The sequence below is a fragment of the Falco biarmicus genome, chromosome 1 (assembly GCF_023638135.1).
Source record: "Falco biarmicus isolate bFalBia1 chromosome 1, bFalBia1.pri, whole genome shotgun sequence".
Taxonomy (NCBI): Eukaryota; Metazoa; Chordata; class Aves; order Falconiformes; family Falconidae; genus Falco; species Falco biarmicus.
In genome coordinates, this window is record NC_079288.1 from 4,298,632 (window position 1) to 4,322,198 (window position 23,567).

The window sequence follows — 23,567 nt, forward strand, 5'->3', positions numbered from 1 at the left end:
CCAGGCCCGAGCAGAAGCCCGCTGCTGCAGGCCAGGCCGCGGGGGGCTCCCCGGACACGCCGGGAGGCAGCGAGGCGCCGGGCTGCGTTTATCAGAGGCCAGGAGGAGATCTCCACGGCCGCGCAGAGGCAGAGGCCTGCCGCGGTGGCCCTGGCGGCGCGCTAGGCCGCGTTCCGCTGCCCGGCCGGTGGCTCTGCGCAGGCGCGGCCGCTCGCGCCCTGTCTTGCGGGGTGGGGGGGCCACGGGCCCCCGCGGGGGGGGCGCAGGGGGCAGTGACGGCGGCGGAGGCCACGCCCCGGGGAGGAGCGGAACTTCCGGCCGCGAGCGCAGAAGCCGATCGGTCAGCCGCGCCGCGGCCACGCCCACGCGAGAGGGGGCGGGCCCTCCAGCCCGTTTGGGCCGCTTACATAACAGAAGGGGCGGGCTCTGCGCCTGCGTCACCAACCGGTTCCCAGCAGCCCCCGCGGCCCCCCTTATATAACCGGCATCCGGGCGGTGAGGCGCTCTACATTTAGTAGCCCCCACCAACGGCGTCGGATCCTGTGCTACCTTTCGCCACCCACTTTAAGTGACCGGGATCGTCTCGCCCACCGCCACCATCGCCATGCCCGGGTATTCCAGCGACAGGGACAGAGGGTGAGTCCGGGGGCCCGGCCGGCGCTAGCCGCCGCCAGCGTCCGGACTCTTAGACCGACTGTGGGGTTCTAGTGGTTGGTTTTTAGCCGTTTAAGATGGCGGCGAGCCGCGGGGGTCGGGCCCCGGCGCCCTTCTCCTCGGCTCCCTTTGCCTCGGAGCCTCCGGAGCTTCGCGAGGGGAGGCCGAGGGGGGGGAAGTTGCTTGAGGCGCCCTTGGCGGCGGCCGCCGTGCGTGGGCGGCCGCGTGAGCTGGGACGGGGCAGGAGCCATCCGCCTCGACGCAGCCTCCGCTGGTGCGTGGCCGCTTCCGAAGGGCGCGGCGGGGTTGTTTCTGCGGGGAAAAGGGACTCGCACCCCCCGGGGACATACCGCCGGGTGTGGATGGCTCACGCAGCGCTCAGCGCCCCCCTCAGCGGGGGTAGGCTGGGCAGCGGCGGGCTGGCAGCAGGTTTGTGGGTCAGTGGGTTGGCCGGGCGCTCCGTCGATGGCGGAGCCCTGGGGAGGCTCGGTAGGGCGGTTCCCCCCCCCGCCCCCCAGGCACGGCGGCTCCGGCCGCTGCTGGCAGAAGCCGGCCGGCTCCCGCTTTGTGTTGTGTAAGCGGATGTTAATGGCCGGCCCCGCCATGCGGTGACTGAGGGGAAATCAAAATGCCGGCTGCTGCTGCTGCTGCCTTTGTTCCTCCTCCTCCTCCCCCCGCCCAGCTCCGGCTCTAAAATGGCAGCGGCTGGAAAATGTGGCGTAGACAGAAATGAGAGACAAAGGAAACAGCGCTGGCAGGAAGCAGCGGCCACTCTGGGAGCGCGGTGCTGTGCCGGGCAGGCTGGCTCCCGGCGCCTTGCCGGCCGGGCGGGGACTGGCGGGGGGGAGGGAGCCCCCTGCCCGCATCCAGCTTAGCGGGGCCCCGCGCGGCTCAGCGCCGCTTCCCGCAGCGCCGCGGGGCAGCCGGGACGGGGCTTCGGGCTCAGCCCGTTCTGAACGGGGGGAGCGAACCTCGAATGCTCGTGTGAAACGCACGGCCTCGGAAAACGTCGTCAGCGGGGGAAGGCTGGCTTGCACGATACGAGATAAACGGTGTGTGGGAAAGTTATCCCAAGGTTTTCGAACTGCCCTTGCCCGCTTTCTGCACAAACACGCAATGGGAGTGTCAGTTGGGTGGGAAACCATTTTGATTGTGGGATAATACGAAGGTTTTAATGTCTTCGCCTGTGTTGTAACTTGCCCATGGGCCCTCCGGTTCCATTTCAAGAAAACTGCAAAGATAAATGTTACCTTAGTTTCTGAATACAAATTTTAGCTAGGCAGACTACGGCATTGGCAACTTAACATATGTTTTTTTGGAAGTTTTGATATCCTGTAGGGTGGGGTTTATACATCTGACTTTTTACAGGATGTACTGCAAGGATAGCGGTGAAGTTGTGTAAGAAAAGGACCAAAACAATTCTCTGGAATTCTGTTCTGTGACCTTGTCTAGGTTTGGAGCCCCACGTTTTGGAGGAAGTAGAGGTGGACCTCTCTCTGGGAAGAAATTTGGAAACCCTGGGGAAAAACTCACAAAAAAGAAATGGAATTTAGATGAGCTGCCCAAATTCGAGAAGAACTTCTATCAAGAACATCCTGATGTAGTTAGACGTACTGTGGTATGTTTCCTATCTAACCAGTGTAAAAAGGAAACAGCTGAGCGCAAATGTGCTGATGGTTTGGATGGGGTAACTTAAAGGACAGCTTTGGTATCAAAGCTTATTTCAAATAATGGTTTTTGTCTTGCAGCAAGAAGTTGAACAGTACAGATCAAGCAAAGAAGTCACAGTTAGGGGCCATAACTGTCCAAAACCAATCATAAACTTCTATGAAGCTAACTTTCCTGGTAAGTGAAGACTAACTAGCATACTGGTCAGTTTTCCAGATTTAATTAAGGCAAAGCCTAAGTTAATTTCAATTTTCTCTTCAAGCAAATGTTATGGAAGTAATCCAGAGGCAGAACTTCACTGAACCAACTGCTATTCAGGCACAAGGTTGGCCTGTTGCATTGAGTGGATTGGATATGGTTGGAGTGGCACAGACTGGATCAGGGAAAACACTGTCTGTAAGTTTTGACTGTAGCCTGGAATACTGCTGGATTTCAGCAGTGAAGGTACAGCCTGGCTTAGTGCAGGCTGAACACTTCTGGAAAGAGATTGTAATGAGACTTATTTTTTCCAAACAGTACTTACTGCCTGCTATTGTGCATATAAATCATCAGCCATTCCTGGAGCGAGGAGATGGACCTATTGTGAGTATTGTAAATGAAAGGAGATCTTAATTTCTGGAGAATGCAATTGGTTTTTGAGTCAGATTGTCTATGATCATAAGAGTGCATAGCTGTATTGTGTTTCTCTGTATGACTAAAATGGTTCCCTGTTTTGTTAGTCTCCCAAGAATATTCTGTAAGCTCTGATTGGATTGTCATTACAATTGTCCCATTTTGGGAACTGCTATTCTCTGGAAGCTAGTGACTTTAAGCTATCTTGGCACACAGCATAGGCTGGTGTTTGGGAACTTGGATGCTAGGTAACTTCGTTTGCTTGTTTGGGTGACCTAAATCCACTTCAGTCCTTCTGTTATTGAAGGAATATGTGACAACCTTTCCTTTCAAAACTAGGGTTGAACTAGGAGCTTCAAATAAGTATTGAACTGAAAGCTGGGCATTTTATTTCTAGTGTCTCGTGCTGGCACCAACTCGTGAACTGGCTCAGCAAGTGCAGCAGGTAGCTGCTGAGTATAGCAGAGCATGCCGTTTGAAGTCTACTTGTATTTATGGAGGTGCTCCAAAGGGACCACAAATTCGTGACTTAGAAAGAGGTATGGATAAGCTTTGATGCCTTTCTGTGTAAGGCAATGTGAAAGCTACTTAGGCTGACTTTACTGCTTGGTTTTTTAGGTGTGGAAATCTGCATTGCAACACCTGGAAGACTTATTGACTTCTTAGAAGCTGGAAAGACCAATCTCAGGAGGTGTACTTACCTTGTCCTTGATGAAGCTGACAGAATGCTTGACATGGGATTTGAACCTCAGATCAGAAAAATTGTGGATCAGATAAGAGTGAGTATAAATGATTCATGCATTTATTGCTGTTGTGCTTGTTAAAGAAAGTGTAGTGCCCATTAACTTTTTCAGGCTTGCTTGGGTAGATACTTTTTTTTTGTTGGGTGTTTGGCTTGGCTATATATTCCTTTTGTACTGTGCTGACCTGGTCTCCTTCTCCAGCCTGACAGGCAGACTCTGATGTGGAGTGCCACATGGCCAAAGGAAGTAAGGCAGCTGGCTGAAGACTTCTTGAAAGAATATGTACACATTAACATCGGTGCATTAGAACTAAGTGCAAACCACAACATTCTTCAGATTGTGGATGTGTGTCATGATGTAGAGAAAGATGACAAGTAAGTAGTCAGCAGGGGCAAAGCAATCTGTGTTCAGTGGCTAGTTTTTAGTTCATGAACTGTGAAACGAATTTGTCCTGATGGATTTTTTGACACCCATCAGACCACTACAAGTATAAATTTGGGCTGCTTAAACTTGCATGGTACAGTACAAACTAATCCCAGCTTTAATAATAATCTTTCCATAATAGGCTTATTCGTTTGATGGAAGAAATAATGAGTGAGAAAGAAAACAAAACAATTGTTTTTGTGGAAACTAAAAGACGGTGTGATGATCTCACCAGGAAAATGAGGAGAGATGGGTGAGTGATAGCTGGAACTTCAGTGAGCCACCCCAGCAGTCTGAGCATGCTCCTGATTATTCGTGACCATTTAACTGTGGTGTCAAAACTGTAAAATGGTGATACTAGGTGTCAGTTAAAATACTAAAAGTAACTCTAGAAGCTAATTGGAATTGGTCAGTAGCCCTGTCTTTGACTAATTGAAACTACTGGAGGAATGGTCTTGGGTCAGTGAAGTTCTGTGTTTTCAGGTGGCCAGCAATGGGTATTCATGGTGACAAAAGTCAGCAGGAGCGTGACTGGGTTCTAAATGGTGAGTGTTTTGGCAATTTTGTCAAGGGTATGCTCGGTGTTGCTTAATGAAGAGACTGATGAGCTGTTTCTGTCACAGAATTCAAACATGGAAAAGCACCAATCCTGATTGCTACAGATGTTGCATCCAGAGGTCTAGGTTAGTACAACTCGTAATGCCAGTTGCCCAAAGCTATTTAAAGAAAGTCTATTGCTTTCTTTAACCTCTGCATTTTTCTAAGTTTTCTTCACATAAAGGTGCAGTCTTTGTGGCAAGGCCTAGGCATGACAATCGGAGGACTCGAGGGGGATGGAGGACTAGTGGAAGTGATCGGCTGGCTGCTTCCAGTCAAATAGAGAGGTGAAAGCTGAGAGCATTGTGTGCCAGTAATCTTCAAAAGGCAAAGATCATCCTTTAAACTACTACCCCATAAACTGTTCTCTCATGAAATAAGCAGTTTCATTCACAGTTCACTTTGCCCTGGTATTTCTCTTCTCTCCATGCTTTGCATGATTTGCCATGGTGCAGTACTGTTAGTTTTGTGCATACTGTCTGCTGTGATCTGTGGGTCTTTGAATTTCAGTGAGTTTGCTGAAATGTCGAAGAATATAATTTCAAACTTCAATGTTCAATGAAATTTTTTTCAACCATGAAATGGAGAGAGCAGCTTTAAAATGTACTAAGCCTTGTACAAATTGGTGAGTACTGGCACATGAAATCTGAGAAAAAGCCCACCTCTCACTTTAGCAAGTGGGGCAGGAAAGCAATGGCTTTTCAAATGCCTTTGAAAGTCGAAGTTCCTCCACCTATACATAGTCGTCATGTCGAGACCTGCCAGAGAGAGACACATTCTCAAGTGAACCCTGGCTTCTTGGAAGCGCTTGCCTAGACGAGACACAGTGCATAAAAACAACTTGGTGACTTTGGGGGGACAGGTATGTTTTTCTTGCAGCTGCGGTTCAAAGGTCTTGGCAAGACGAGCAGTGTGGCCCCTTTTTTTTGAGCTTCTAATGAGTGTGTATGTGAAGGACCTTGTATGTTTTTACTCTAAGGTCCTCAAATGAGCACATGAAGAGGCTGCTGTGAGCTTTAGTGGCCCTACTGCAAGAAGCATTCAGATGTCACTTGATGATTTGTAAAGGGGACTCTTGAGTTGGGAATGACAAGCAAATGCATACTCCTTTATGGTAAGGTTTTGGATCACAGGGTGGGTGATGAGACGGGAACAGACGGAGTGTGCATAACTTTCTCTTCCACAATACTCATGCAGAAATGGATGACTCTAACACTGTTCTTTGCAGCCATTATTTCCTTTTAAAGTACTATTGTCTAATGTTTATCTTCGATTTGGCTGTTGTGGTGTGCAAAACTTTGTACCTTGCTTTTTGCCACACTGCAACACTTTACAGATGTGGAAGATGTGAAATTTGTCATCAATTATGACTACCCTAACTCCTCAGAGGACTATATCCACCGAATTGGACGAACTGCCCGCAGTACCAAAACAGGCACAGCATACACATTCTTTACTCCTAACAATATTAAGCAAGTAAATGACCTCATCTCTGTGCTTCGGGAGGCTAATCAAGCCATCAACCCCAAATTGCTTCAGTTGATTGAAGACAGAGGTTCAGGTAAGTACTGTTCTCAACCACAGTGCATACCTTTTGGAGCAAAATGGAAACTCAGATTCCACCTCCAGCATCTCTCCAAAATGGAAGTGGAAGGTGGTTTAAGTACCAGTTTTGGGGACCTGAGAAGGTATTTATTAACACCAGTAGCAAAACCCAACACCCCCTCACCAGAATGCTCCCCGCTGGTGCTGTGGCATGCTTTTGGCTAGTGCTGGCCAAAGGTGCACTTCTGTTTGCCTCACAGTAAAACACTTCAGGGCTCAGTTTTGTGGCTAGGGAAGAGGGATGTAAGCATCCTGCTGGCAAGGTGAAAATGGCTTTTTGCCTTTATGCCACCACTTGTCTTGGAGGGGAGAGTGTGTGACTCTCCTCATAGGTCAGGCAGAATTCCCTATTAAAAGAGTCTTCACCTGACAAGAGTCCAGTTAGCAACTGGAAAGGATTAGTAGTAGCAGGTTTGCCTTGTTGGGACAGAAAGATGTTTGGATCTTTTTACTAGCTGAACTCACTTGGCAATATATAAAATGCAGCCTTTTATGATGTATATAACTATGTCTTGTCTTTTTTAATAGGTCGTTCCCGAGGTGATCGACGTGACAGATATTCTGCGGGCAAAAGGGGTGGATTTAGTAGTTTTAGAGAGAGGGAGAACTTTGAGAGAAACTATGGTGCACTAGGAAAGAGAGACTTTGGAGCAAAAACTCAAAACGGGGCCTACAGTGCCCAAAGTTTCAGTAATGGAACTCCTTTTGGAAATGGCTTTGCAGCTGCAGGCATGCAAGCTGGCTTCAGGGCTGGTAACCCTGCCGGAGCTTACCAGAATGGCTATGATCAGCAGTATGGAAGTAACATTGCAAATATGCACAATGGCATGAACCAACAGCAGTATGCATATCCTGCCACTGGTGCTGCTCCTATGATAGGTTACCCAATGCCGACAAGTTATTCTCAATAACTTAGTGTATTTAAATGTCTCAGTTTTTCATAATTGCTCTTTATATTGTGTGTTATCAAAACAGGATAGTTATTTAAGAAATGGGAAATGCAGAAATGACTGCAGTGCAGCAGTAATTATGGTGCACTTTTTCGCTATTTAAGTTGAATATTTCTCTACATTCCTGAAACAATTTTTAGTTTTTTGTACTAGAAAATGCAGACAGTGTTTTCAAAGTAAATGTACAGTGATTTGAAATACAGTTAACAGGAGGCAGTGCATGGCCTTCCAATAAAGATATTTGAAGACCGAATTTTCTTTCAGATGGCAATTTTCTCAACATGTGCACAACTTTACATTAATGGAATGTCAAATGTTTTTATATTAAATTCTAGAAAGGTTTCTCAACTGTGTCTGATTAAACATTTAAGCTTATACAAAAACCAGCCTTGCCTTGATTGGGCTAGATTGCTTAGCATGGCAGGCTCTGCTTTGATGGGGAAGAAAACTAAAGCTGGCTTCTAAGTAACTGTTGGAAACAGTGCTCTTCCTTGTCTCACTAGTGTAGGGCCAGTTTTTGGAGAATACCCACTGGAGTAATGGTATGGCTACAAGTCTTGTGAACCAAAACTGCAGTGGTGTTGCTGATGAGCTGCTACAAGCGTAGGAAGCTTTTTGCAGCACCGTAACTGTCGCCTTCACAGGAGCATATGTGCAGACTAGGCTTGAGTGTAATGTATCTACAGCTGTCAGGCCTTGTGAGTTAGCATGCAGGCTTACTATGAGCTTCAGAGAAATGGGAAGATCTTAGTATTAAAACTTCAAATTATACTAAAACTGGTATTGAGCAGTGATTTCTTTATGGAAGTGGGGGGAGGGAAATGGGCTGTTGACCCATCCACATACTTCACGGCTTTTTTTTTTTTACTGAAAGTACATGCCAAATGACTAGTCTCAAAGCGCAGCCTGTGCTGGGCAGAGCAACAGCATTTTGATGAGATGCATAGCTGGACTAATGTTTGATCCTGGGGTTAAAGTACTTGGCTGCTTTCGAGCATGGTATCCTAAAATTCCAGTTAATGCTGACTTCCAGTTCCTTCCTTTCAGTTGTTTATTGGTAACAATTAGTTGCAAGTTTAACAATGCTCGAACTACAGCTTGATGTATTCAAGGTTGAGTCTGGAAGAATCAAGGCTAAGATTCCAAGTTGTTTTGAACCCAAGTTTGTTCTTTGATGCTTTAGATCTTTTTGGTAGTCCGAGCTTTGCGCTTGGTGATTGTTTATCTCTGAGGTTCAGCCTGTGATGGTCTTAACGGCAGCTTCATGTGCCTCGACCATACACTTCTGCTTTTTCTGTGGAATTCTGGCGGCTGGCTTCATGATCACTTTTTGTCAGAACTTCAGCTGGAGTCCTGAAACTGAAGGTTGAGTATAAAACTAGTTGGCACTGTGGAAAGTCGTTCCTGCTGGTTTTGCAACATTCCCCTTGCCCAGTGCTATCAGTGTTGAAAACAAGGAAGTAAATAGTTGCATATCTTTTGAAATACGATGCATTGATTGCCAGCTTTCCGGGTCGGTTGCCTGAAACAATGCATGGAAAGCTGGTTTCCCTTTTAAGTTTGTTTTAAAGGGGTGTTTAGTATAAAAAAAAGTAGAACACTTTTTTTAGCTTGTGAATTAAAATGGACTGACTGGGGTCTTTCAACGGTGATGCAGAGGCGGCTTTTTCCCTTGAGAGGGGGGGTGGCACCAGCCAGGTTTGTGAAAGTGAAACCCAGGCAGGTGTTTGCAAATCCTACCGGTTGGAAATGCGCGTTCGAAACTTCACCAGGAAATAGTGGGGAGTGACTCTTCAGGTTTTTCAAGGTTTAGATTCTTGGTGGACTTCAGTGTAATGAAGTGGCCAAATGGGCTACCTTTAGAAGCTGAAGTAATTTTTAAACCTGGAGTTAAGTCAGTCTTGCTTTTAGACACGTGACATGGTTACTGCAGTGTTATTTCTGAGATTATTTTGATGTAACCTGTAAGGCACAACTCGGATAAACAGGACCGTGCCTCGGGACTTTTTTCCTTGCTGTTTCTGAGTGGCCCCGATGCCGGGAAGTGTTCCCTGAGGGGAAGGGCCTTGCTTGGCGGCGCGTACAAACCTGGGCGAAGGAGCTGTACCGGGCCGCTCCGAGGGTACCGGGGGTGCTGCGGGACAGCTGCTCACGGTAACCGCCGCAGAGCCCCGGCCCCCCGCACACGATTACGGCAGCCTGATGGCACCACAGCCCCGCCGGCCGCCGCTGGTCCGGAGCCGCGGTGAGGCACCGATGGAAATTTCCACAGCCCGGTGCCGCCCGCGGCGGGGGCGGAGGCAGCACCGCGCCGCCCCCCCGCTCCCCGCTGGGCGCGGTCTTGCCTCAGGCCCGCTCGGGGGGGGGGGGGCTCCCCCCTGGAACGCCGCTGTGCGGCTGTGATCTGCCCCCCCCCCCTCCGCTATGCCGGGGGCCGCCGCGCCCGAGAGGGAGGCCCGGCGCTGCCACCCGCGGCGGCCCGGCGCCATCTTCCCCGCCGCCGCTGAGGGAACGGGCGGGGGGTGGCGGCCCAGCGCGCACGCGCGGCAGCTGCGCTTCCCGCTCGCGGCTGCCGGGCCGAGCGCCAGCTCCGCCTCCTGCGCGCGGGCCGCGGCGCACGCGCAGTGGCCGCCCCCGCCATGCGGGAGGCGGGGAAGATGGCGCTGGGCTGCCGCCAAGGGGGCCGCTGGTGCGGCCGCGTTCCCCTGCGGCCGGCCGAGGGGCTGGGGCCCGGCGTCCCGGCGCGACGCTACGCGGCGGCAGGCGGCCGTGAGGCGGCGAGCGGGGCGGAGCTGCTGGAGGTGTGCCGGCGGCGGCACTTCCTGCGGGGCGGCGCGGAGCCGCAGCCCTGGCGCGCCTACCTCAGCGGCTGTCACCCGGGCTTCGGGCCGCTGGGCGCGGCGCTGCGGGCCAACCTGGCGGCCCAGTGGTGGGACTCGGCGCTGGCCTTCCGGGAGCAGGTGTTCGCGGCCGACGCCCCGCTCCAGGGCTCGCCCGCCGGGCAGGGGCTGCGCCTGCTGCGGCCGGAGGCGCTCGGGGACCGGCGGCCGGGCGGCGCGGCGCTGGGGGCGGCGTGGACGCTCCGCGAGAGCCTGCTGCCCGGTACGTGCCGCCGCGCCTGCGGGAATTACGGGAGCGTGGTCCTGAGCGGGTGCGGCGGGCATCGGGCTGAATCCCGGGCCGCGGGCTGGTCGTACGGCCGGCCCGTGTGTGTTGCCTGGGTTGCGTTTGGTAGAATTAAAAAAAAAACAACCCAAAAAACCCCCCAAAAACAAAAAAAACAACTAAAATTTTCCTGTGGCTGCTAAAATGAGCCCTTTGCCTTTTGACAGGTGCTTTGGCACAATATGTGAGCTGCTTAGAACTGGTGAACAAGAGGCTGCCTTGTGGCCTTGCTCAGGTTGGAGTATGCTTCCACTCCCTTCCAGAAAGCGAACAACACAGCGAAAACCTTACCAGGTAGAGTAATTAAGCGATTAATCCCCTTTCCTTACTTAAACCAACTGTTTGCATTTGTTTTTCTTTTGGATTATTTTTGAATACAGTCTCTTGCCTTTTCTCTGTTATTTTTGAAGGAGTTAACTTGCTGCCCTTGCTATTGTTTAAAGAATAGGCGAAAGGACCGCGTCTTTGCTTGCATGGTTTAGTTCTCCCAGAACTGCAGGACAGTGGCTCGATTACTGGTTACGCCAGAGGCTGCAATGGTGGAGAAAGGTAACAGCAGCATTCCCCTGGGAAATCTCAGCCTGCTCCCTTATATCAGAGTGGGGGAGCAGACACCCCAACTGGTTTTACAGCGTTGCATTGCTGGCCTGTTCTTGTCACTGAAATACAGGCATTTCTTGTGAGAAACCAAAAAACTAACAAAGTTTATGGTGAACCTAAGTAGTTTATAACATGACTTGCAGAAAGGCAAATGCTTTGTGTCTGTAAGTGATTTGAGATCAAAATGCTGTAAAACAACAGAGATTGGGACTGTAATTCATAAAAATCTTTTACTGAAAATCACAGACTTCAGCTTGCATTACAGACTTTATTTTGTTCAATACAGTATGCACAGTAGTGATCACCTCTTTTATTTTCAGTTTGCAGTAGGCCCATCTAACTTCAGCAGCACCGACTTTCAGGATGAAGAAGGAAGGAAAGGATTTCATTTACACTACAGCTTTCCTTGGGGGACAGAAACAATAGAAACGTTGACGAACCTTGGTGATACTGAACTGTTACAGATGTATCCAGGGGATAGTTCAAAATTACTTGTAAGCTTTACTATATTAAAAACTTTTTCTGATGAAGATGATAACGTGTGAGAGAAATGGTTTCTTTGCTGGTCCAGTTGCTTAGCATGCGACTTTTTATTCTTTTGTTGTAAAAGCAGTACAATTGCTACTCTGCAGTCAGACCTTCATTTTCAGAAACAGGTAAAATAGAGTTTTGGGGTTTTTTTGGCAAGGAGTTCATTCTTTGAAGTTAGAAATGAGCTATATTGACAGGACAGCTGCATAGCCTTTATCTGTATGTGTGAGTAGATGTCAGACAAACGCAGTGTGAACTTTGCATCAACAAGAACCTGTAGATGTTCTTTCTGTAGCTTGTCCAATTCCAGATATATAGATGTATACATGGATTAATGCATTATAAACGCTGCAAAAGGCTTTATAGAAGTTACCATGCTCAGAAGGGCGAATGGACCAGAGGGAAACTTTTCTGCTGGATATATCGTAGAGGACAAACTTATAACGTGTGACAGTGTTTGAAAAGTCAGGCTGAACAGATAAAACAAGGGTAACTTGGTATTTTAGCAGTAAATTGCAACCTTCTCCTCATGGCAGGCCTGTCTGCTGTCCTGGTTTTGCAGTTTGTTCCTATACAGAAGGCAGAAGACTGTAATGTTACCTACATGACTGTGGGGGCAGATCCTTGTGGTCTCTAGGAAGTAATCTACAAATCTCCAAAAGAAAATGCAGAATTTAAAGTATTTAAAGTATTTGCTATAGAATGAAATTTATGGTCTGTGAGGCAGGACAAGAAAATAATCCCTTCCTGCTCTGATCTTCTGATTTCCCCGGGGTTACAATCTTGCCTAGTTACTGTTACACTTCTAAGATTGCTGGTAACTTTTTTAAATGTGTCTGATTTTATTTGAAGTGTAGTAAGGGTGTTTGAGGGCAGTGCTGCCCCATACATTTAAAGTAAACAAATGGCTTTTTGGGACAGTCTTTGAGGTATCCCTGTGTGGGTTTTTTTCTCTTCAGGGCCGAGATGGAAGGAAGAATGTTATTCCTCACGTTCTGTCTGTGAGTGGCAACCTGGACCGAGGAGTATTAGCATATCTCTTTGATTCTCTACAGCTAGCTGAGAATCCACTAACAAAAAAGAAAAATTCACAGAGAAAGGTAAATTTCTGTAGAAGGTGTAAGGAAAGTCATAAGTACACAAACCCACAGGCAATGTGGTGAATTCAAGCGTGGCAGTATCTCTCTTTTCCACATCACCATGCTCTGTTCCCTTCCCCAGCCGGGGCAGACAGAAGGCTTCTTACTGGTAGCGATAGGCTGGCCGCAAGGACTGCCTCTGCGGTCCTTTTCACTCACATAAGCAATTTTTCTCTCATTCTGAGGTCACCTTTTCTGCTTTACCTTCTTTTTCTCTGACGAGTGGGTAGGCTCTTACCATGCAAGTGGATGGAGTTAAGAGGAATTGGAATGTAGCTCTTGTGCTGGGAAAGAGGAGTGTTTCTCTTCCAGCAGCATTTGAAGGTGGCTGAGTAGAGTAGGAAAAGTGGTTTGCAGGTGGTAGTGGGGCTTTTCCCTGTGGACCATTGTTATTCCCACTTCTACCCTGGTTTTCAGAGTGCCAGCTTTCAGAAGCACTTGTTAATCAAACAGCTGTTTGGCCTTTAAGAACAGGCACTAGACTGGATGGTAACTGTCTGCTGGGCTGTCTCTGATCACTCTGGCTCCATTAAAAAGGATGGAGCTCTGCTAAAAAAAAAGTCATCTCTTCTCTGGGGCTCAGCCAAAACAGTGATTTCTACCGCACTAACCTATCTGGCACATGTACTAGTTATATTAAATACAGCTTGCTTCTAATTTAAGGTTTTGTACCATAAGAAAATTTTTGCATGTCTAGAACCTTAATTTCAGTGAAAAAAAATCAGTATTTCCTAGTTCTGTTTAGAATTTCACACTAAATACATTTAGTAATCTATTGCTTTTTGTAAAATTATTAGGTACTTAAGCTTCATCCTTGTTTAGCACCTCTTAAAGTGGCCTTGGACGTAGGAAAAGGTCCAACAACAGAGCTGAGGCAGGTACGTTGTAAGAAAGTATTTTAATTTTGAGCATTGACTCTCCATGTAACTGTCTGTTACAACTCGGACGCTGTTTATGTCGGGAAAAATCATGCTGCTGTTTTGATTCTTGGAGACTCATGGTTGTAGATGAGTTGTACAGATTTTACGGTGCTTCTGCTGTGCAGCTTGTAAGTCGTAGTCGAAGGAGTACATGCAGACAGCAAGCAGTAGATGTCTTCCTTGTGTTAACACGCTGCTTTCAGTGCTGTTAGTGGAGTTGATACTTGTTCCATGCAAAATTAAGGAAAATATGTAACACAATTCCTATCTGCTTCTTAATCTTTCAGAATTATCTTAATGCATGGGTCACGTCCTCAGAAGGATTTTTAAAGTTTTTATTTAAGTCAGTCATTAAGCCAGTCCCCACAGAAGGGAGGAAACACACTGGCATGTTTTTACATAGAGATGGAGACTTAATTGCCAGGCTGCTTACTACTTTGCGATTATTTCAGCCAGAAAATTAACACCAGCTAGGAATGCTAACACTGCAAATGCTAAAGTTGTAGTGGCTTCTTTGTACAGTATTTCAAACCCTCAAAAACTGTCTTTTAACTTTCATTTTTAAAAATAAACACAGGTTTGTCAAGGATTGTTCAATGAACTGTCAGAAAATAGAATTTCTGTATGGCCGGGTTACCTTGAAACCGTGCAGGTATCTCTGGAACAGCTTTATACAAAGTAAGGAGAAACAGTCTTTTGTAAATTAAACTGTGAAGGTGAAAAATGACCTTTGTGGACTAGCGAAAATATGCCTGTTGTCAGTAAGAAGTCACTGAGGGCAGTAACCACATGACTGAAGGCATGCATCCCAGACTATAAACTTGGATTCAATTAGTTTTATTACAAAGAGCAATGTTAGATCATTTTATAAGTTAAGTGAAGTATAAGCCTTTCACATGTTATTGTTACTTCCCTGGAACTGTGAAATGCCCTTTTGAGACTCTCCTATTGAAAATGAAAATAGATTTCTTGAGATGAGTCATAAGCTCATAGAACTGTTTCCTGCCCTCACCCCCATTTTCTGCATCTGGACTGGTTCTGTGTTTCATTCTAAAGTATAGCACCCTGTGTCTAGCCTTGAAGTTCTTTCAGGTCTGAAACTGTTAACATTGTCGTTTGTGATGGAATTACTTGTGGAAATAAAAATCTGCTATTCCGTTTGAGGGCTTCATATGTGATTTATTGATCAGGAGTGAATTTTGAACATATCACTGCTCAAATCAATGGATCTTGAGCATATTGATGAATATTTTTTCCCCGAAAGAAAATAAATACGACTCTTTGTTCATGTGCAGTAGTCTTCAAAGTAAGTCTGGCTATTAAATAACAGAAGAAAGATGTATTCTGCTTCTACAAAAATACTCTTGTATTAGGTCACTAAATAACATTCTTTAAATTGTTTAGTTACTTTAGAACATACAAAGACATGTAATCAGGTAGGCAAGGAAAGGCACAAGAAAACTGGTGTCTTCACACTGGACTTAGTGCAGTGTAGCAAAAGTAAGTTTTTATAGCTTGTGATCACTTATACATAACTTAGCTGCATTTTTTGTACACCAAAAGCAGTAACAGGTGCGCTCTCTTCTTTGCAGGTATGATGAGATGAGTGTTCTCTTCATGATCTTGATAACTGATGCCACTTTAGAGAATGGAGTAGTCCAGCTGAGAAGCAGAGACACCACCATGAAGGAAATGATGCACATTTCCAGGCTGAAGGACTTTTTAACTAAGTATGTAACAGCAGCCAAAAATTTGTAAACTTAAATTCACTGAGTAAAAGGAATTTCTTAAACATCTGTGCCTGAACTGTCTTCTATGGTGTCATGGACTCGGTAGTTTCTCTGCAAATGGTTTTGCTAAAACTTGGCCGTACATTTGTTTTCTGTTCGTCTAGACCATCTAGATCTTCCAGGTTACCTTGAAAAGAGGGAAGAGACAAACTTGTCTCTTGTTAGCAGGGACATACTCACTTTCATGTCCTCGGTTTTACTATCTTATTGAAAATACTCCATCCTAGCCCAAAAATTCATCTGTGTATTGCTGACACAACTATGGGCTCTGCTGGAAAATGGTATTTTATATAAAAGATTTCCAAATCTTAAAAGATTTTAATAACATACTGTCTATTTGTAGGAATGTATTTCAATTGTGTGGCCTCTGTTCTTTAACATTTAAGCTATTTAATCTTGCTCTTTATAAACATAAAAAGTTTTAAAACTTAAACAAAAATACGTTATCAAGAGTAACAGAGGAAATAGAAGAAATAAATTGAACAGGTTTTGACAAGCATTTTTATGGACAAAAGATGTCTGTACATCGAGAATGGTAGAAAAAGACTAACGTGTGATCATATTTATCCAACACCTAAATGTCAAAATCAGATACAAGAGTTTGCATAGGTAAGAAATTCAGTGATTCTGTTCTGTAGATTTACTGTCTGTACAGCTTGTTGAGTCACTATATTAAAATGCTTTAAAGTGTATACAATGAGGCATGTGGCCACTGGTAGTCATCAATGTCATGAAACACAAGAACTTGCCTTAAGTTTCTTCTATTAATGTGGTGGTGCTTTAACTTTAAACAGGTTACTTGTAACATAATATTAATTGCTGCATAGAGTAATTATGCTAGATATAACTCAAGGTTAGTATAGTGTGGCTGTGTGACTTACTGAACTCATGGAATTCTGTGTAAGCTAGTTATGGAATGACATTAAAACAACCCAGAAACATCTAAGAAATGGCATATAGCAGATTGTAGAGTTTGTTTTGGAGTTAACTGTCCCAAAAAATAATTTTAGCATCCTATCCATACTCTTGAGAGCTAAAGTAATGTTGAACTGTGAAATTGCCATCCTTGCTGCTACGTAACAGCAGGTACAGAGACCAAATACGGATCCTCTAGCATGTGCCTAAGAAGACAACACAGTTGGGATGTGTATATGTGTATATATATATTTATTTTTCTTTTCATACTTGACTAAAGCCTTTTGATTATCTTATGTTTGCATACAACCCAGTTTCTACTTCAGGAAACTAGTTAAATATACAGGAACTTGTGTCTGGGTGAAAGCTTTACATAATTTATTCCTTTCTGTTTAGTCATCAGATGCATTTAATGCCAGACTGTATATTGTGTCCAGCAGGATCTTACCCGACAGCGATTGCATTGTTGTATTTCGTTTTGGTTTTTTATGGTGCTGTTTGTTCAATAAGCTGTTGTTTGTCAAATGGGATTGCTATTTGGGTCTGTCTTAATTCCAATTTTTATCTGTTCTTCTTTTTCTTTTAAGTTGAAGTCTTTGGATATTATGACTTGGGCTTTCTGCTTGCTAGTAGAGAAGGAGCTATATTGTCTGTCTACGAAGTAATTAGGTAGGCCAGGAAGCTAGTATCTATACATCATCTCTTTCTGTGCATACTTAGTGGTACTTATCACACCCAAGGACTGAAAGATTCTTAAATATGTGATTAAGTTAATCACAAAAGAGATCTTACCTTGTACTCAGTCTCTGAAAATGGCCTTTGAATAGATTGTAGCACATGCCCTCTCTTCTGCTAAAAGCCAGAAAAACATAGTTCATAATTGTTGGTTTTGGTACAGATACACAACAGAAGAATTAATATTCCATCAACAACTTGGTCACTAATAACATCTTCTGCATGGTTTCATAATGAGACTGTTGAATTTTGGGGTCATAGGGTGGTGATGGTTTTTTTATTTGGGGGTTTTGTTTTCTTTTTTCCCCCCCTTGGAAGCATCTCAAAGTTACTTTAACTTCTTCATAGTAAGCAAGTAATTTCAGTATATAACTGGCCTCCCCTCAGCAAAATGCCCCCAAAACATACTTGGGTGCATCAGATGTTCCAACATTTATAGTGTGAGATTTTTACCTTTTCCATCTTCTCTTCTAATAGCAGAAAAATTGATGTATTCTTCTGTTTTAACAGGCTCTGGATTAAAGATGGTGTACAGACGTTAACTCATTACAACAGACTGACCAGATTTATTTTTTTTTAATGATCTTGAAACAAGGCAGTGAGATTCTGTATTGAATATAAACCTACCCTGCTTTTTGTAGCATTTGTGGGCCTTATCAGAGCTGTTGTCACTGTCCGTGCATGCTAGAATGCTGGTTGATATCTGCCATGAGCAGCTGGACAGAGCACTGAGCTAACAGCAGAGCAGCTAGAATTCTGCCGGTCTAGTACGTGAACAGGAAGGCGGATTTGTTTGGAGAGTATTGTTCCCTTCTTGCTATTTAGAAATGGGAAATGTAATACCTTTGCTATTGGTTTGTTTTGGGGGTTTCTTTTTCCCTGGAAAATACTGACATTCACGTATTAGGCAAACACAGAAAACTACAAATTAACAGCATCATGGCTTTCGTGTCATGTCTTAATTATTGTGTATTTTCTGCAACTGAAGCAGTGTAATGTCTTAACATTGGTCAGTTGCTTTGTTGTTTAGCATTACTTCATAATTTCAGTTTGAACTGACTTTAAGTCTTGTCAAAGTTAAGAAACATGGAATAGAGAACTACTGTGTACAGAACAATTTTGAACAGAATGGAGGGGTATGTAAATTTTATTTTGCTACAACTTGGTTATAGCCTACTTCTGTCTCTTATTAAATGGACATTGCACCTCTGGTCTACTAATGGTCTTTTAGTTTTCTCTTCCTCCGTAATGGCTATTTAAGTCTCACCGTGAGTTGCCAAATGCAGTTCTTCATTTTACTTGTGTTTACAGTAGATTTTTGTACAGAACTTCAGTTCATTTAACCAGTTGTGGTTTTGGATGCATGGCTGACAAGTAATGCCAAATATGGATCCTGAAGCATTTCAGCTAATGGTCAGTAGGAGTACTAGCTCATGTACTGTGTGGCAGTAATGTCCTCTTTGCTGCTTTTGCAGTACCTGAAGACATTTGCCCATACTATCTACAAATAGTATTCAGCCCAACTCCCACAAGTAAGCTTTGTGACTGTGCAGGAAGTAAGGTGAACTCACCAATCTCTGCATATATGACGTAGTCTTCAGACTCTTCTGCATTTGTTGTTGAAGTAAAGCCAGTTGAGGACATAGTAGACTTAAATTTTTCTGCAAATTATAAAAGAAAAACAAACACATGCCTATATACATATATCAGGTTTTCTTAGAGGGAAATAAACAGCTCCATGATATTTTTTGAATACTTGGAGATCTCACATAATGTTATTTTCATGATAAAAATTACTCCTTAACCAAAGGCATTTTTCATAGAATTTTCTGTCTTTACTAAGAACAAAGAGGTTCAATTCTTCCCAACATCTATGTCTATTAAATAAGATGTTGCTCTGCTTACCCCATCCCAGACCTGCCTTCTAAAACATTGACAAGGCAAAACCTCTGAGCTATGTCTTAAGTTACCTGTGCTGGTTAAGAGGAGACTTGACAACATCCTAAGATACTAAGAGCATAACTCAACTCGTAATGTGACATTTACACAGTAAAATGTATTGACAACATAAATTAGCATCTCTGGGAAATGAAACAGACATTCAAGGAACTCACTTGCTTTATATGAAGGAATTATGAAAAATGGAATTGCCAGAGCAAATCCTATTACGCATAGTAGCAGGATTAGCCCAAGAGAAATGATCAAGGGCTGAGAATGGCTTCTCTCTTCTGGAAAAAAACAAAACAAACAACAGGTGTTTATGCCATGAACTGTTGTTTCATATAGTAAGTATTGTCTGTAAATTAAAAACAAGACTTTGATTTTCTTTCAGCTTTTGGATTAACTGTGATTAACATAGCTACTCAGGAGAGTCCTAAGCGCACACTGCTGCAGCAGCAGGAAGGGAGCTTGCTGGTGCCTGTAGATTCTCTCATTCACAGGACCAGACGGAAAAATGAAACTAGATTCTTCTTTGGGTGGAGCCAGGTGGACCAAGGGTCTCTTGCAACAGTGAATCTTTCACAGTCATCCTTCATGGTCACTTCAATGTCTTCTATTATCTAGGCTGCCTGGACTTCTATCCTTTTGCATTGGTTTTAAAAATTAAAATTATTTTTTTATTTTAAAAAAATTATATTTTGAACATTACATTGCAGGAACAAAATTCTGGCAAAAATACCTTATGCTGTTACAACACTGAAATTTGTGTTGTCTGTTTATCTACAGTGGTAAACTGTTTCACGCATGCATACCTGCTAATGTAAAGTTGAAACTGTTGCTGTATTTTGTATTATTGTGAACACTATTTTCAGCTCTGCATTTATAGGGTCCAAAGTCACTAGAGGAATTGATAAATAGAAAAATCACAGCTGCTTCCCTCTTCTGCATCTTCACTGGGGGAGAGATGCTTTGCCTTCCTCTGAAGAATATGTATGTGATAGGAAGAGAGCCGTTCTCTGAGAGACAAGACAGGGTCACATTCTGGCCTTTCTTTGCTTGAGCGGTGGGTGAGCTCAGCATGGGTTTGGAAACTGGCTCTGTAAAAAAGAAAACTGAAAAGACTGCATCACCGAGTACAGGACAAGCTCCAAAGCAAGACTCAGAGTTAAGCGGCAGCATCAGCAAATGAAATGGGCATCAGGGGTGGAGGGCTCAATGAGAGCTAGGTCAGAATAGCACTGATAACTCCTAAGGTAGTAATAGCTGTTTGCGGTAAAGTTCAGCTCCGCAATCAAGGCAGGTCCATGCTGCAGCCCAAGACAGTACCTGCTGCTAACGAAACCCTGATTCCTGCTGCTGCAGATAGTCTGCATCAGACATGGCTATGTGCCCCTAAAATAAAATGTGCTGAGAAGGTATACAGCAACACATACCTAGAAGGGTGAAGTTGAGACTGTTGCTGTATTTCCCACCACTGGAGATGTTATTCTCAGCTTTGCATTTGTATTCACCCACATCATTGGCAGAGTTGATAGTCAAGTTAAACAAACTGGGAGTCAAGTCTGGCCTATTTAAAGTGGATACCTTCTGATTGTGTTTAAACAATGTGTATCTGACAGGTGGAGATCCGGAGTTTGAGTGGCAGGAGAGGGTCACGTTCTGGTTCCTCACTATGTTCAAAGTCCCGTGAACAGGTATGAGCCTGGGATTAGATATCATCTCTGAAAAGAAGAAACTTCTGAGTGAGTTTGCTGCACCCATCGTTCAAGAAACTCTCAGATTTTCCCCAAAATATGTTGAGGACCAAGCTATATTTATTTCTGTTGAAATAGAGAATTATATTTTTTTCTACCTCTGGTGGCAGCCAACACAACTTTGTATTTTTCAAAATCAGTATGCAGCTTCAAATACTTGATGAAAAATGCATGTATTTATGCAAAAGAGAATGTAAACACACAAAGCCAACAGATGTATCCAGGTGAACCAACAAAAACACTTTTGAACTACAGCAGCAATGAAAATAATAGAAGTGTAAAAGATAAATACAAATATCGTTGTTAATTCTAGGAGAAAGTAGCCTGATATGCTAGTTGAGAGGTAGCATGTCAGCCTGAAACTGAAAACAGTATTTTATTTGTGGCTGTATGTAAACCAGCAGAATTAACCTTGTGTAAGTAGATTGAACTTTTGAATAGTAGCAGTAGGAGCCTTGACAGTCTATTAAATTAGTTTGCTTTTATGATATTATAGAAATAAATTTGTTATAAAAACTTGTAGTCTATTTTAGTAGAAAATTATAATAAACTGCTCATGACTAAGATAAATTTTAAAACTTTGGGGGGGGGGGGAAATATGTTTTAACAACAAATCAGTTTTGACTGTACATACAAGTCAGCAGAGATAGTTACCTTTATAGAAATTTGTAAACTGCCTGACTGCACAAACAGGGGTGAAAGATTTAAATTTACATTAAGGCCTTGGACATTTTTCAATCCCTCCCCATTTTTTTTTGTTAACAGTCAATTTCAGCACAACCCCAAAACAAAAAAAGAGAACCCACCTTTGCTATTTGCAGTAGTTTTCTGAATCTGCTGGGACATTTGAACTAAGAGAAGAAAAGAAAGCTTTCAGACAAGAAACAATGGTTCCTGTTTAGAAAGATCTGTAATATTTAAGGATGTCCTTGGCTTACGGTAGGAAAACAGCAGAATTGTGAGAAAAACCATGTTCTTGATACTGAGCAAGACAGCTGGTGCTGTTACACTAATGAGATCTTCAAGGCGTGCCTCTAGGGGTTGAGGAAGTCCTGAATACGGAAACAGTGTTGATCTTTACTGATGTTTATGTAAAGACTTTTGTCATATTCAACTTGAATTTAGCCTGTGGCAGAGTGAGTAGTGGACAGAAGAAAAAGCTGGGGAGTGAGGAACAGCAGTCTGGGATATAAATAAATGTTACATGGAGTTGTTCTAAGACATAGCTGACATAATCAGTTTTCCATGTGAGAGCTGTGTGGTAGAACCGTGTTGCCATGTGGTATACAACACTATATATAATTAATTTTTCCAGCATTGTTCTCATAAGGGAATGAGGTTGCTGATTGACATCAAACATCCACACATGTGCTAGAGATAATGCATATGGTTGGGAGCACATGGTACTGGTGTTTTTTTTAAACAGCAATATACTTCAAAAAAAAGTAAAAAAAAAAGTATCAAATCTATAGAATTTTAAAGATGCTAATAAATATTTATAGCTAGCCAGCTTGTTAAGGAAATATTTTGGTCAAACTTCAAATATTAAGCTGTGAGGAAGTGAGATCTTGTACTAGAAGGCACAAATCTCATCACTAACTTGAGTTCAACATCATTGTAGAAACAAACGTGAAGAGCTAGTCAGTGATCCAAAGCTACATGATTAGTTACAGCAAGCAGATGTTCTTTACTTGTCATCCCCTGGGCAAAGGAAATATATAATCTTTAGCTATATGCAGGCAATGCCTTCTGAAGAACTCTAGGTAGGCCCTGTTGCATGTGAGGAAGTAAGTACTTCTAGAGAATGCCTTAGAAGTGTTATTGTGATACTTGTCTTATTTGTCTCCAGTTTCTGAAGGTAACAAGACAAGGCCCCGCAGTCTGTCCTCTTCTGCACAATACAAAACACCTCCCGAAGCCTGGTCTGTTGCAGCATTGCAAAGTTTCAGAATCTTGCGTGTAACTTCCTCTTTGTTTTCTTTTTTTGTTCAATTTCTTTTAAGATAACCTCCACCCTCCCCTCGCAAATGCTGACAACCACCAGAGTGGAGTATTTTTGTGCAGCTGGCAGGAAGCGTGTGTAAAGACCCAGCTGCCAGGAGAAGAACTGGGAGCGTTTGTGCCCTTTCCTGTTGGGGAAGCCTATTCTTTGTCAGAAAACCACAAAAAACATCCTTCGGGCGCTCGCAGGCAGGTGGCGAAGGAACAGCGGCCCGCCCGCCCGGCCGCCCTGTCAGGAGGAGGGAGGAGCCGTTGGGGCTGTGGCGCCAAGGCCGCGCGGCGGGCCGCGCTCGCCGGTGGCGGGCGGTGAGGGGCAGGGGCGGCCCGGCCTCCCCCTGAGGCGCGGGGCGGGAGGGCGGTGGGCAGCTGATGGCGGGCAGCGGAGAGTGCGTGAGCCGCTGGGCCGCCGGCCTCTCCCTCCCGCTCTGTAAAGCCACAGAGGGGCTTGGCTGCCCTGGCTCATTAGGAACGGAATGCTTGACTTTTCCTTAGAAGTGGATTCATTTTGTGTGTGGGTAATGGCGAATAGTTATTGAAACCTGTGAATTTGTCCATATATATATATATGTATTTATTTATTTTAAAGGTCAGTTGGCACCAAGCTTTCAGTGTGCATGCATGCAAGGAGTTTACACGGTTCCCTCAGGATGTGCGGTGTGGGTGTCCAGGGGGGAAAAGCGCTGGCTCAAAGCAGTAGTTAGTGTTTGGACGTGAGGAGAGCTCCATGGTTCCCTCAGGATGCATGGTGCAGGTGTCCAGGGGATGGTTCCCTCAGGATGCATGATGTGGGTGTCCAGGGGGGAAAAGCGCAGGCTAAAGCAGCA

At 44.5% G+C, this 23,567-nt stretch overlaps 3 protein-coding genes across 11 annotated transcripts; 2 read left to right on the forward strand and 1 right to left on the reverse strand.

The window, feature by feature from the left end:
* Positions 1 to 460: 460 nt before the first annotated feature.
* On the forward strand, positions 461 to 7,594 carry DDX5 (DEAD-box helicase 5). 2 transcript variants are annotated; one of them, XM_056327637.1, is made up of 13 exons: positions 461 to 612; positions 2,107 to 2,272; positions 2,403 to 2,499; positions 2,585 to 2,718; positions 2,839 to 2,904; positions 3,332 to 3,473; positions 3,553 to 3,713; positions 3,879 to 4,051; positions 4,243 to 4,353; positions 4,584 to 4,645; positions 4,724 to 4,783; positions 6,034 to 6,258; positions 6,831 to 7,594. In XM_056327637.1, the coding sequence occupies exons 1-13, from the start codon at positions 605 to 607 to the stop codon at positions 7,211 to 7,213; spliced, it is 1,788 nt and encodes a 595-aa protein (XP_056183612.1). In that variant the 5' UTR covers positions 461 to 604; the 3' UTR covers positions 7,214 to 7,594. The 2 variants fall into 2 exon arrangements, with proteins under 2 accessions (XP_056183612.1, XP_056183603.1); XM_056327628.1 differs by having other exon boundaries at positions 479 to 636.
* A 2,259-nt stretch (positions 7,595 to 9,853) lies between these two features.
* POLG2 (DNA polymerase gamma 2, accessory subunit) lies at positions 9,854 to 15,401 on the forward strand. Its single transcript, XM_056327648.1, has 8 exons — positions 9,854 to 10,354; positions 10,585 to 10,711; positions 10,861 to 10,966; positions 11,338 to 11,511; positions 12,508 to 12,648; positions 13,485 to 13,565; positions 14,185 to 14,285; positions 15,200 to 15,401. Exons 1-8 carry the CDS (start codon positions 9,892 to 9,894, stop codon positions 15,363 to 15,365), a joined length of 1,359 nt encoding a protein of 452 aa, XP_056183623.1. The 5' UTR covers positions 9,854 to 9,891; the 3' UTR covers positions 15,366 to 15,401.
* On the reverse strand, positions 11,535 to 21,801 carry MILR1 (mast cell immunoglobulin like receptor 1). 8 transcript variants are annotated; one of them, XM_056327698.1, is made up of 9 exons: positions 21,681 to 21,801; positions 21,549 to 21,593; positions 20,422 to 20,709; positions 19,801 to 20,100; positions 19,162 to 19,275; positions 18,619 to 18,708; positions 17,501 to 17,560; positions 17,105 to 17,161; positions 11,535 to 12,117 (listed from the first exon to the last, which is right to left on the reverse strand). In XM_056327698.1, the coding sequence occupies exons 1-8, from the start codon at positions 21,712 to 21,714 to the stop codon at positions 17,112 to 17,114; spliced, it is 981 nt and encodes a 326-aa protein (XP_056183673.1). In that variant the 5' UTR covers positions 21,715 to 21,801; the 3' UTR covers positions 11,535 to 12,117; positions 17,105 to 17,111. The 8 variants fall into 8 exon arrangements, with proteins under 8 accessions (XP_056183673.1, XP_056183653.1, XP_056183660.1 ...); XM_056327678.1 differs by having other exon boundaries at positions 17,105 to 17,164; positions 21,681 to 21,800; XM_056327685.1 differs by lacking the exon at positions 11,535 to 12,117 and adding an exon at positions 14,761 to 15,269 and having other exon boundaries at positions 21,681 to 21,800.
* Positions 21,802 to 23,567: the final 1,766 nt, after the last annotated feature.